This window comes from Olea europaea, chromosome 18, assembly GCF_002742605.1.
Source record: "Olea europaea var. sylvestris chromosome 18, O_europaea_v1, whole genome shotgun sequence".
In the NCBI taxonomy this organism is placed as follows: domain Eukaryota; kingdom Viridiplantae; phylum Streptophyta; class Magnoliopsida; order Lamiales; family Oleaceae; genus Olea; species Olea europaea.
In genome coordinates, this window is record NC_036254.1 from 3,725,652 (window position 1) to 3,740,051 (window position 14,400).

The 14,400-nt window shown below is 36.5% G+C and overlaps 2 protein-coding genes across 6 annotated transcripts; both read left to right on the forward strand.

The window, feature by feature from the left end:
- The first annotated feature begins 2,696 nt into the window (after window positions 1–2,696).
- LOC111367196 (plant-specific TFIIB-related protein 1) lies at window positions 2,697–7,556 on the forward strand. Its single transcript, XM_022987947.1, has 3 exons — window positions 2,697–3,321; window positions 5,297–5,455; window positions 6,640–7,556. Exons 1-3 carry the CDS (start codon window positions 2,740–2,742, stop codon window positions 7,402–7,404), a joined length of 1,506 nt encoding a protein of 501 aa, XP_022843715.1. The 5' UTR covers window positions 2,697–2,739; the 3' UTR covers window positions 7,405–7,556.
- Window positions 7,557–8,556: 1,000 nt separating this feature from the next.
- Window positions 8,557–11,900, forward strand: LOC111367197 (acidic leucine-rich nuclear phosphoprotein 32-related protein-like). 5 transcript variants are annotated; one of them, XM_022987951.1, is made up of 4 exons: window positions 8,557–9,378; window positions 9,664–10,232; window positions 11,083–11,333; window positions 11,653–11,900. In XM_022987951.1, exons 1-3 carry the CDS (start codon window positions 8,787–8,789, stop codon window positions 11,320–11,322), a joined length of 1,401 nt encoding a protein of 466 aa, XP_022843719.1. In that variant the 5' UTR covers window positions 8,557–8,786; the 3' UTR covers window positions 11,323–11,333; window positions 11,653–11,900. The 5 variants fall into 5 exon arrangements, with proteins under 5 accessions (XP_022843719.1, XP_022843720.1, XP_022843718.1 ...); XM_022987952.1 differs by having other exon boundaries at window positions 11,083–11,328; XM_022987950.1 differs by lacking the exon at window positions 11,653–11,900 and having other exon boundaries at window positions 8,557–9,567; window positions 9,853–10,232; window positions 11,083–11,601.
- Window positions 11,901–14,400: the final 2,500 nt, after the last annotated feature.

Consider the following 14,400-nt stretch of genomic DNA (forward strand, 5'->3'; position numbering starts at 1 on the left):
TCTAAAGCACCCATTTATAGCCTTAACAGTAGCTAAAACATTTGTCTCATACATTGTAAAATTACATGGGTTTCCTAGTTCTTCTAAGTGACGGGGACAAAATCTTTATGAGTTCTTCCTGGAAAAATCTATTTCAATTATAGGGGACTGAACTTAAAATGAGCTCCAGCTATCACCCTCAGACTGATGGTCAGACAGAAGCCACGAATCGGACCCTCGAGCAATACCTTTGGTGCTTTACTGGGGACCAGCCATGGAAATGGTTGTACAAGCATACATTCCTCTACAAAAATGACTCCTTTCGAAGCAGTTTATGGCGTGCAGCCTCCAAGCCTAATTCCTTACATCCCTAGCACAACATCAGTACAAGCGGTTGCCCTCAGACTGATGGTCAGACAGAAGCCACGAATCGGACCCTCGAGCAATACCTTTGGTGCTTTACTGGGGACCAGCCATGGAAATGGTTGTACAAGCATACATTCCTCTACAAAAATGACTCCTTTCGAAGCAGTTTATGGCGTGCAGCCTCCAAGCCTAATTCCTTACATCCCTAGCACAACATCAGTACAAGCGGTTGATGACTATTTACGAGATCGAACAGCCATTCTTAAAGAATTACGTCCCCAATTAACCATGGCTCGTGATCGAATGAAGGCACAAGCAGATCAACATCAAAGGGAGGCTCAATTTCAGATAGGCAATTACATTTATTTGAAACTTCAGCCGTATCGCCAAGCTTTTGTGGCCTTCCGAAGCTCTATGAAATTGGCTCCTCATTTCTTCAGCCCCTATGAAATCCTTGCTAAAGTTGGACCTGTAGCTTATCGTCTTGCCTTACCTCCAGGGTCCCAAATACATGAGGTCTTTCACGTAAGCCTCTTGCGTAAACATTTGGGCAATCAACCAGCAGTATCTCCATCTCTTCTTCCAGTTTCCGATGAATTGAACATCGTACCAAAATCGGAAAAGGTACTTGATCGATGTGTCATTCAAAAGGGAAATTACCGTCCTAAGACCGAGGTACTCATCAAATGGGCAGGAGCTCCGGAAGAGGATGCATCTTGGGAGATTTTATGGTGATTTTCGAGATAATATCCCAGCTTCATCCTTGTGGACAAGGATACTCTGGGCGGAGAGGAATGATGTGTGCATTGCATGGATGGACGTGTGCATGGATTGTATGGATGGCAGATTGCATGAAGATGGACGTGTGCATGGATTGCATGAAGACCCAGTCCAAAGCTGATGAATAACAGAAGCCATGAAATGTGCTTGCATGGATGGACATGTGCATGGATTGTATGGATGGTAGATTGCATGAAGATGGACGTGTACATGGATTGCATGAAGACCCAGTCCAAAGCTGATGAATAACAGAAGCCGTGAAATGTGCTAAACAAGTAGTGGCTGCTTAAAAATAGCTCCTGTGATTATTTACTCTTTCTTGTTAGTTCCTAATTGAATTATTATTCCTTGATTCTAGATTAGTTTGTTGAGTTATTTGCTTATCACGTTGTAATTGATATAAATAGCCATTAGAAGTTAATAAATGAAAAACAACAATTATAGCAACTCTGTTCTCTCTCTCCTTATCATCTCTTTCCTTCTCTATTCTTCTGCCGAATAAAAATCCACTTATCAATCCACCACCATTTTCCCTACTGGCCTAATTTGGAGCTAATGTTTGACAGTAATGATCACTGATTTTTGGTAACAAAACAACAAGGAAAAGCATAATCTTCAACTCAACCGACCAAATCTACAAATATTATAAGAAAACAAGACAGGCTCAAATAAAAATTTAGCATAAAGATACAGTCTTCGAACAGAAACAACTACACAAGAGATCTACAAATCAACTAAGTTCAGAAAAAAGCAAAACAAATAGCTAAAGCAAAGTGCACATATGACCTTCAATTGGTGAATAAAGGGTTGAATTGAACAAATCTTGAGTTTAGTGGAAACTGATATTGGTATCAAAAGGAGGACGATGAAAAGTGTGAGAAGAGGTTTGGGGTGACTTCGAAATCATATGAAGAGACAGACGTGAAAGAGGTAATAGAGACGAAAGTAATCATAGGAAAATTAGTCAATACAATGTCGCTACATTGGTTTCTATTGGGACCCTGTCAATGGCTTGAGCTGACTTTAGTAGTAAGATTGACCTGGTAAGATGTAGTGGGCAGCTGTAGGTGGAGGAAAAGATAAATATGGGATTGGCAGCTGTAGGTGGTCACTGTCAGCACATAGAAGAAGAAGATGATGATGAAAGTGGGGTGGGTGGGGATGGGGGGGGCATATTTTCTTTTTTTTTTTTTTTAGTTTAATTGTTAATAGTATTTGAAAAAAATGTGAATATATCATTTTTGTCATTTCTAATTTGATCAAAATTGATTAAATTTTTTCTTTTTTCGTCAACTATATTCAATTTAGATTCCATGTGTATATTTTTGAAAGGTTTGAGACTCTGAGTTGTACAAAATGAAGATTAGAGTACAGCTTGCAAAAAAGTGAAAGATTAGGGACCACTGCTACAATTTTCTATAGATTTTCATTTTATTGACAAACTAGATAAAAATTATAAATTAGGTGACTAAATATCAATATTTTAAAGTTCATGTCCCATTTGCTTCAATGTCTATAAGTTCAAGGACCAAAGAATAATGAATTGTAAAATAAGGAAAGAGTCACCAGTCATTCCGAATCCAAATCATTTGGTCAAGAAACAAGTCGGCAGCCATGGCGACTGAAATGCGGTGCCCATACTGCTCAGCCTCGCAGGGGCGTTGCGCCACCAGCACCAGCGGCCGTTATATAACTGAGTGCGTGTCGTGTGGCCGCGTAGTGGAGGAGCGCCAAACGCAGCCCCACCATCTCTTCCACATCCGTGCTCAAGACTCTCCCCTCTGTCTATCCACCTCCGACCTTCCCACCCCAATCGTTTCTCACTCCGACGACCCCTTCGAACCGACGGGGTTCATTACGGCCTTCTCCACTTGGTCGCTCGAGCCCTACCCGATATTCGCTCATACTTCTCTTTCATTTGCTGGCCACTTAGCTGAACTCGAAAGAGTGCTCGAAACGACGTCGCCGAGTAATTCGAATTCAAACTCGGTGGTGGTTGATAATTTAAGGGCTTATTTGCAGATAATTGATGTAGCATCGATTTTGGGGCTTGATTATGATATTTCGGACCATGCGTTTCAGCTCTTTAGGGATTGTTCTTCGGCTACTTGTTTGAGGAATCGAAGCGTAGAAGCCCTAGCCACTGCAGCCCTCGTGCAGGCCATTAGAGAAGCTCAAGAACCTAGAACCCTTCAGGTATTGTGAATATTAGTGTGTTGCTTTAGAGTCATTGTGATTGGGTATTTCGTTTGAAATTTGTGGGAACTCTTAATTTTTTCTATGGAAATTGGAATGGATTATGCGAATTTGAGGTGCTGTGAAAGTTTTGGATGAACATTTCTATATAGGGTTGTAGAGTATTCTAAAGAATTTGTGGAAATGCAATCACGAATTGCATTATTTGGCGTTTGCCAATGTCAATATTAAAGGTTGTAGTTTAGATATCTAGCTAGTAGTTCTAACATTATTAAGAAAGGAAAAAAAAAATCTAGCGGTACTACTTAAAGAGTTAAGAGGACTTACATGTCTTGATTAAGAAATCCACTGATCACAAGTGGAAGGTTCTTAGATTCAGCTGCTTTGATCGAATTTTTTACTGCTTATTATTGAATTTACAGTTCTGCTATGTGTAATGCAAAGTTGGTATCTATTGGATTCATATGCCATCAGTTAAAATTTGTATTAGGATTATTCTGTTCCCATGTGGAGGTACTTGTTATTTTGGTTATTTGTATCAGAAAAGGAAGAAAGAGGACATCAATTAATGATGTAGATGTTGTGAAAGTAACAATGTACTATAGAAATCGTTTAGATATCTTTGACTTTTTTTGCCCTTTGTTTCTTTTTGTTTTTGGAATGGTTGAAAGATTTTTCCAAATCAGTTAGTCTTGCATTGTCAAAAAACATGGTGATATAGCTATATGTTTGAAGTTGCCATACGTATTTTAATAATCTTAAGTTATGAGAATACTTGATTTCAACCTTTTACACTAGCAGTAGGCACTGATTAGATTGGTGGCCCAAGTTATGCATTCAAATTATGAGATAGTCTAATTTTACTATCCTTTGCACATATGTTTGAAAATCAAGTTGATTGTTGGTTCAATAAGAATATAGTATTTGGTTAATATAATGAAGCAATAAAATGAAACAAGTTTTATGCAGGTCCTTGAATTCAAACTGGGTGTAGGTAGGGTATAGGTAAATATTAACTATTGGTTTTGAGGATGCAGATCCATTTATTAGCATGCCGTGTTCCTGTGCAGGAATTCCCACTCGTTTAGCAAATGATCGTGTTTATGTTGAGTCCAACTTACCGGCCACCTATTTAGACCCGCCCGACAGGACAATGTAAAACTGCCATCTTCGCCTAGGCTCTTGACCATTTACTGAACGGTGAACATCCCCACTACTCTCACTATATCCATTTATAATGATACTTTCGTTTCAAAACACAAGGGAAAGGAAAGTTGTCACCGCCGCCATGAAACCTTCCACAGCCATCATCTTCACGGCAGAATTTATGCCCAACCTGAATCGCAATCACTGCATAAAAGGAAAACTTTCCAGACGTCAGGGCATTGTCCCACTCTCACTGAGACTATCTAGAAACCACAATCCAAATCAAAAGAGCGAAAGTAGTCTTCAAAAGTGCTATGTAGATCATAAACCAAAGGGAACTTCAAAAATTTTAATTCTTTGTTGTTCGTCATTTTCTCTCCTCCATGGGATACTGAAGATAGCTGTTATAAGATCTCTTCTGATGATTTCAGTCTTGGTTGTTAATTAGTTGAAGTTTACAAGGAGCAGATGGTGGTAGTGATCGTGGGTAGATTCACTAGCTTGGGGAAAATGTTGGAAAGTGGACAGCCATTCATCTTTAGACAGCCCACTATAGAAAGGAATTCTCGTCTATCTATTTTGATTTGATTAGATTTTTCACCTAGTAGAGATTCAAGAAGTGAATTTGCTTTCAAAAGTCCTCTTTTGGTAGGTCACTAACTGTCTCACTACTCGGTTATTCGCCTTCACATTTTCTTCTTCACTTTGACAGTGATGACAGCACAAGTTAGAGCATGTGAACTTGTACAACCATTCCATTGTTGTCCAGATTTCTTAAAACTGTCTAATGTTTAGAATCTTGAGCTTTTCATTTTCTTTTGTGCACCAGGAAATATCAATTGCTGCCAATCTACCACAAAAGGAGATAGGGAAGTACATCAAGATACTTGGAGAAGCTCTACAACTAAGTCAGCCCCTTAATAGCAATTCAATATCAGTCCACATGCCGAGATTTTGTACACTTCTCCAACTTAACAAATCTGCTCAGGTACTTGCTGAGGCATCTTGTATCTGATCTTTGAGTGGTCATTTGTTTGGGTTTCTTAAGACTTTTCTCTTGTGGAGGACCCATGATAGATTGACTTTGTCTGGCTAAGCTTAAAAGGTTCACTTATAAGTAAGCCCATGTTTGGTTTAGCTAGAAATTTTGATTAAAATTTAAGTTAAAGTCAATAATTAATTTTAACTACACATTTCATAGGATACAAAGCTTTTCAACCACACATTCTACTAATTTTTATCAAAATCCACTAAAAATTTGATTTTAATCTAAACCAAATGAAGTTAAATAAGTTGTAAAATTAGTTTCTTTTTTTCATAGATCGAAATTGAAAATAGGATACTTATTTTGTCCATAAAGTAAAAGTTACTTCTAAGAGCTTATTTGGGTTTCATTATAACTCCTTATAACGAAACCGTCAACGTTTTGATTTTGAACTGAACCAAATCAAACTGTTCCAAAGTGATTTGGTTTAGGTTTCAATTTTTGCAAACTGCTTCAAGCAGTTTACCAAAAAAAAAACAAAAAGAAAAAAAAAAGAAAAAGAAATTACATTGATTTTAATTTTATCAAACCTATTTAAAATTAAACACATCCTATTGGAAAACACATCTATATTAGACCCAATACTGAACCTTTTGCTAATAAGAAGGATTTTGTCAAATTCTTTCTACTGCGGTTGTGCCTATGCGAGTTCTGAGGTCAAGTTTAGAGAGATTTAGACTAATAATTTTTTTTAACTTGTTCTCTCTCTCTCTCTCTCTCTCTCTCTATATATATATATATATATATATATATATATATGGTTTGTTAAATTGTGGTTTTAAATCAAACAAAATCGAAAAAAGTTATTTGGTTGGTTTGAAATTTCAAACCACTTTAACTGGTTTGATCTGAAAATTTGTCACAAATTGTACAAACCAAACTCTGTTCACCCGGAGTCTTAGATTTTCATCCTACTTAAACGGAAGTTTTCACAATCTCATGCATTTATGATATGTGACTTTTTTACATTTTCGAGGATATTTGCCAGCGGTTCTTTTTTTTTTTTTGGGTTCTGCAGGATTAAATAAACTAAGTAATCAGTTCGAACATCGTGATCAATTTCTTGCTTATCTTGAAGCTTTATTTCCATGAGATCCTAGTCTAACTGGTGCTTAAAACCGTTTCAGGAGTTGGCAACTCACATCGGTGAGGTTGTTATGAACAAGTGCTTTTGCACCCGTAGGAATCCTATTAGTATATCTGCAGCTGCCATTTATTTGGCCTGCCAATTGGAAGATAAACGTAAAACACAGGCTGAAATCTGCAAGGTGACAGGCCTAACTGAGGTCACTCTTCGAAAGGTTTACAAGGAGCTGTTGGAAAATTGGGACGATCTACTTCCATCAAATTATAATCCAGTTGTTCCTCCAGAAAAGGCGTTTCCGACCGCAACCATTCCGTCAGGTCGTTCCTTGACTTCTAAAAATGATCTAGTCGAGGGGTCTTCATCGGACAGGGACAAGCATTCTGAAGTGAAGTATACTAAACCGAGCGATATCCTAGATTTATCCCGTCAATCCAGAGGTAAAGACAATGCGATGCAAGTCACACCATCTTCTTGGAGGCCCCAGGTTCCAGTTGGAGCCTCTACTATTCAAAAACCTCGTGAAAGGAATCAAACTGCAACCCAAAATATGGAAATTGATTTACAGTACAAGAATCGTGAAGAGAAAAGAGTGGATACTGATGCAAGGGGCGCGTCTAGGTCTCCAAGCTCGGTTCATTTTCCTAATCCTCCCGCTTTTGCTGCCGGTGTCGTCCCATGGCCATTTCGGCCCCCAACGACATCGTCCCATTCGCTTTCTGCTCAGTTTGTGCAAGGAGCAAAAGGAGCTTCCAATGTTGTGGATAAAGGATCCTCGAAAGAGATTGGGAATGAAAAGGTTATTTAGTGTACTATTAAATTAAAAGTAATATTCTTTTATGCATACGTAAATTTCATGTCACCTAGCTATTGTGTGATACTTATTTTAAGACATTTCGTTAAGAGTTCAAATCAACAAAATTACTCAAATGCATTACTGTATTGGGTTGGTGAACATTACTATCGTTCGTTTAACACATTTTCAATTATAATTCAAAATGATCACATCAGTCAAATTATTACTATTTTTTTTTTACATTATATTTAATAAATAATTGCTAATAGCATTAAATAAAAAAAATGAACAATAATTTTGTTCCAACTTGAGCTCGAATTTTGCCCAAGCAATTCAGAGCTTTGCTAGGTGTACATAATTTTTTTGTACTTCAAGGTGTATCACACTCACGTTGGGTGGAGTCCGTTCGAATATTTAATCTGAGTGAGTCCCACCCCATGTGAGTGTATGAGCACCTTAATGTAAAAAAAATTATGTACAAGTAGTGTTATCCATCAATTCAAAATCAGATTCGACTAGGCGAGCCAAGTTGAGCTCAGCAAGTAAAGTCTGTTGACTCGTCTACAATGCCCACCCTATTTTTTATTTTTTAAAAAATTTTAATTATGATAAATGTCCTCATTTTTATCCACTATTTATTATTTTCTTTATTTTTGTATAAAGAAAATAAGTTCATGTTTTGTAGGGATTAAAATTAAATTAATAATTAATTTTAATCATATATTTTATGATATTCACAATATTTTAATCGTATATTTGATTGATTTTTATTAAAATTTACTAGAATTTTGATTTTAATTCTTGCAAACAGAAGCTAAATAAAGAAAACTTGTGGATTGGCCGAATCGAGCAGGGGCGGCCGGCCCACTTGCCACCGCTAACTATTTGTCTAGTCAGCAAAGGACGTGAGGTCACAATCCGTGGCACTAACGTAATATACGTTAATGTTCATGGTACATATGTCAATGTAACCTCCAAAAGAAACACACAATCCACCAATCTCTACCGTTCATCTCCTTCCATGTCATCAATCCGCACCTCTTTAATCGAACGGCATCCAGTGGCTCTCACAACAAACACACATTTTACTGACTCCGTACATAGTGCCACCCAGCCAAACTTAACTCAACCCTAACTCGGACTCGACTCACCAGTCGCCCACACATTATCTACACAGCGCGCACAAAAAGTTCTAGAGAGATAAACTCTAGAGAGAGAGACGATTAATTTTGGGGTTTAACTTTTAAGCTTTCCCCCAGCAAAATTCCATAAAAAAAAATTATCACTTATAAGTTATCAGTAGAATTTTTTTTTTATTTTATATATTTTTTATGTTATTCAGAAGATAATTATAAGTATATATATGCATATATAGAAAAGGAGTTGGTGGATTAATGGATGAGATCTGGGAAAGAGCAGTGGAGACGGCATTAGACGGCGAAAATGACGTCGCATCTGTCAGGACTTTAACCCTTGACGGAGCGGCGAAGTGCGTTCATGGCCGGCTACCTCCGCCGTTAATTTTCGAGAAGTTTAGTAACCTCCAGCATTTTTCTATAGCGAATATTGGCCTTTCGTCTCTTGAGCAGTTTCCTCGGCTTCGGAATTTGCAGAAGTTGGTGCTATCTGATAATAGGATTGCTGGAGGCCTTGAATTCCTTGTCGAGGCGGGGTTGGAATTTCTGCGGGACCTTGATTTGTCAAATAACAGGATTTCAGATGTCAATGATTTGAAGCCTTTGGCGGAGCTTAGGCTGGTGTCACTGGATCTTTATGAGTGCCCGGTTACTCGGGTTAAGGACTATAGGTCGCGGGCTTTTGAGTTGATTAGCTCTTTAAAGTACTTGGATAAGATGGACGCAGAGGGGAATGAGAGGCCTGAGTCGGATGATGAGGATGAGGACACCGAAGGGAATCAGAGGCCTGAGTTGGATGATGAGGATGAGGACGCTGAGGAGAATGAAAGGCCTGAGTTGGATGATGAAGATGAGGATGAGGATGATGATGACGAGGATGATGCTGGGAGCGGGGAAATTGAAGGGGAGAATTGGCCTTTTAGGGTGAGTAATGGGCATCCAAGTAGGAACGAGGGGGTTATTGATGTTGATGAGGATGAGGAGAGTGATGCGGATGAGGAGGTAACTGAGACTTCTAGAGGGATTAACGGATTAATTGGTGCGGATGAGGACACCGAAGGGAATCAGAGGCCTGAGTTGGATGATGAGGATGAGGACGCTGAGGAGAATGAAAGGCCTGAGTTGGATGATGAAGATGAGGATGAGGATGATGATGACGAGGATGATGCTGGGAGCGGGGAAATTGAAGGGGAGAATTGGCCTTTTAGGTTGAGTAATGGGTATCCAAGTAGGAACGAGGGGGTTATTGATGTTGATGAGGATGAGGAGAGTGATGCGGATGAGGAGGTAACTGAGACTTCTAGAGGGGTTAACGGATTAATTGGTGCTAGCAATTCCCATCATCTTTCGAATGGGTTTAGAGTGGAGGATGAAGGTGATATGAGTGAGGAAGATGATGATTCAGTGGAAGAGATATATGAAGAAGGTGAGGGTGAGGGTGAGGATGAGGAAGATGATGTGGTAGAGGTCCACGAGATAGATGACAGTAGTGACGAGGAGGATGGGGTGGAGGATGACGAGGATGATGATGATGAGGTAGATAATGATGAGGGCAATTTTGAGGAGCCCGATAGTAATGGGAGGTTGATAGGTGTGGAACGAGAGATTGATGGTCACGAGCAGGGTGACGATGATGATAATGGAGAGATGGGAGAGGAAGATCTGGATAATGAGGAGGACGGAGACTTTGAGGATGAAGATGAGGTGATGATCCATTTATCTTTGTGATTATAATGTCCTTATTTAGTGATTTATTGTTTTGGGGTGCTGGACCTGAATTATATACATGATCTTGCTGATTGGATTACATTCCCATGTTTTGAATTTTTATCGATTGAACATCTGATTCAACGTGCACTTTTATATGCTAAAAAAATGTGAATTATCATACTACCCTTTTGATCCACAAGTTATGGTGAATAATAGTTGACTGTGCTAGTTTGCATGTCGTAATCTAAATTGTTGCATAAGCATTTGCAGTATAAGTTTTGTGTTTTACAGTGAATGCACCTTGGTTTGTAATAGAACTATAGGTAGTTTTTAGAGAAATGAAGAGTGGTTAGCTCCTGAAATGTTAGTGCAAGCATTGATGTCTGCTGTGTGTATTATTTTTGGTGGAGTCACCTTAAAATTTTCAAATTCTTTGTCATGTAATGTGTTTTCGTATGCTAAATGTTGAAAATGTTTTCTGTTGTTTTAATGCCATGAATTTATGTTTCTGAGCGGATTTCTTTAATGTTTGGTACATGATTTCTAGGACAGTAGCTTGGTGACCCCTCGTAGTTTTGCATACATTCCTCCTTGAAGTTTTTCATTCACATAATCTTCTAAAGGGTTGAAATGCCGGAATCTGCAGTCCCGTTCAATTTTGATTTATTAGTATTTGAATTCTTGTGAAATTTCTGTGATTGTTCTTCAAGAAATTGATGCAAGTTTGGAGGTGTTTTCTTTTTGTTAAGCTAGTGTATGTGATTTGAAGTACTGTGAATTCTAGCTTCCTTCTGTAGATTCTTTCTGGTTATTTCAAACTGAAATGAGTTTCGTTTAATGGCAGGAAGAAGACTATGGTGCAGGGTACCTTATTCAACCGGTTGTGCAAGTACAGGTGGGTGCCAATGGTAGTCACTTGGACCTAGGAAATGAAGGTGAAGATGCAGTAAAGGAAGAAGGTATTAGCGATGAAGATGACCAAGACGGTTCAGTCCAGGAGCTCCCAACATCATCTCGAAAGAGAAACAGAGACGAAGATAATGATAATGAAGAGGGTGATGAGGAGACGAAGAAGCAAAAGTAATTTTGGGTATGGTAGGTTTTTGTTTATTCCTAATTAAAATGGTGGGATCTTTAAACTTGTAGACTGATACAAACTGTTGGGTGACAATATTTGGAGGGAAACTGTGGATATGAACCTTACGGTCCTATGTTAAATGTTCAAAAAGTAGTTTGTTTGGAGTAGCCGTTGGTTGCTTTGTGATAATTTATTCAAATGTGAGTTATGAGTGAGTTCAACTCGTTGTATAACTCAGTTGCATTGAAAGCAATGGAAAGAGAAGCCCTTATTTCTTGTGTGCAATTCTTGTTATTTCTTTACCCTTTTCTGATTGGCTTGTGAAACCGATTGTAGGTAGATGCTGAAATCCGTGTTGTATTCAATCATCAAAGTGCTAAATGGATTGTGCAACAATTTATAGTTACTGACCATTGGGCTTGGACTCTCGGCTGTGCATGCTGCGGTTGGCAATAAGAGAAATTGACGTAAATGGCACTGAAATGAGTTATTTATGATTTGAGTACTCATTCTAGACTATTTTTGTGTGAACTTTCATATGTGTAAATCTTTTATATAAAAATAAAACTAAAGATTTTGTCCTATTCGTAAGAACTTGTGAAAATGGGAATTAAATTCGATATTTTGTTATATTGGAAAAAATGGTATTAGAATATTTTCAAAAGACTCTTAGATTAACATTTTAATTTAGAGAGCCTTTATAAATAAATGCATTGAAGATGTTTTAATTTTCAATGTAGGAAAATAATAAAATAATCCAAAGAAGAACTAATTAAAATAAAAAATAGAGAAAATCAAAATTTTAACTTTCTAAATTTATAAATTCTCTATTTTTATTTTAATTAGTTTTTCTTTGGATTATTTTTGACGTGTAGTAAAATTAAGTGTTAAATATAAAGAACTTTCTAAATTGTTTGTTTTCTCACTGTCAAAAGAAAATTGAAAATTTTATCATTTAGTGGTCTTTTTGATTTTATATTTTTAAATTATATTTTTTCAAACTTATTTTTAACCATATATTTATCTAATAAAATAATGTTACAAATGGATTCATAATTTTTTTTTTTTTTTAAACTTTTCAAATTACAATTCTTTAAAAAATTACTTTTCACAAAGTACATATGAAAAATTTTAAATTATACAAGAGCTTAGTAGTAAGTTATTCATAGAAAAAGAAAAAAAACCTGTGTTGCTTAATGAGTAGTGGCATCACTGACAAAAGTTTTCGTCGTTTATTCTCTAATTGGTAACACTTACCCCCGGAAATTTTTGTGAAAGTCATGCAAAAAGTTCGTATAAAATGAAAGTTTTGTTGATAGTTTGGAAGTGCACCAAACAATTGTAACTGTCGAGAATGCAAGAACTTCACTGGAATTTAAAAAAGAAATACATTATTATATTATCTAAATTCTCGTACAAAACTATTTGAACTAAAAGTTCGAAAAGATAATTATTCACATGCATTTTACTGAAGAAATAGATTAACCAAATCTCATACACCGATTATAAATACTTTAATTCAAGTTGACATGATAGAAAAATAATCTGGTAATCTACCCTTTATAATCCTATGGCATGCCTAAAGCAAAATCCTCAAAAGAAAAATGAAATAATAGTAAAGATTGTCCTGTTGAGGAAGAGTATTCTTGAAGAGTAAAAGGGTAAATTAAACATAAAAGGTCTAATAAGTTGTGTGGTTAAAAGGAAAGAAATAAAATTGAAAATAATAGTTGTTGACGCATATAGTGTGCAATATTATGAACAAAAGCGAGGATCAAAATATGTCGAAAAGTACGACGTAGAAATGATTAGTCAAAGTAAAAGGACATAATCTACACAAAATTGAACAAACTAGAAAAAACTAAAGTTCTTGGACCAATAGTTAGCACATTTTATAGTGTAAAGTCTATAGTACTTATACGAAAAATATAGCGGAAAATTGAACTCACAAATGCACAATTCTTAACATAATGATTTTCACAAAGATTTAAAATAGATATGTTCAACTATGACGGATGCAAACATAAGTTGATACCTTATTAGCTTGGAACGCATAAAACGTGAAATATGTTTAATGAATATGGTTATAACACGATCATCTGACTTGACTAAAAATAATATTATGCATATTTGTGAAGGATTTGATATGATCGAAGCATATAATTCAAGTTTCCAAGAAACTTGTTAGATCAAAGTACAAAGAAACTTTGTAATTTGGAATTATTAAGTATGATCATTTTAGCAATTAAATTTGTTGAAAAACAGGTTACACCTGCCTATGTGTTTATATGGAAACCAATGTTTGGATTTGTCATCAATGTTGTTGATGATTTAAATAATGCTGAAACTCCTAAATAGCTTCCGAAGACAATTGATTATTTTAGAAGAAATTCATTATGAAAGATCCCTAAAAAATAAAAAAATAATTAAAAAAAAAAACCTTTGACCTGTAGATCGAGCATTTATCCAATAATGTTATTGGAAAACAGAAGCTCTACTGGAAGACAATGTGCAAAGATGGGAAACGACTTGCTTGACACTTTGGCAGATCAGTTGGGGGGCTCTTGAGCACTGGTTAGTTTGGGGCACAACTTGTGGTTTAACCTGTCTGCACCTTGAGGGGCCAAGGTGTAGACTCCAGGATTTAGTTACTGTAAGGTGGATACCTGGATATCAAAAAAAAAAAAGTCTTAAAAATATTTTACATGAAAAAATGACACATTTGACCTCGGTGATTATTTATCACTTGAAGTGAGAAGACTACAATGTTGATCTTTGATATGATAATGAAAACTTACTGATCTTGAAATACAGTAATTCATAATTTCGGAGTAGTTAGTTATCAACAAAGTTCATTAATTATTTTATATATTAATGTGTGGCTAACATGATGGTTTGTGCGACGACATTTTCACAAACACGTTATCTACTGCAACATTTGAGAAGTTGATAAATAAAATGCACAAATATTACTAAGGAGAAATAGGTGATGCACTCTATTTCTCTTGATCAAAGTTTTGTTCCAAAGAGTTATTTTGACAAAAATTTTGATTAAACAATTTTCTCAACGTATTTAATAGAATA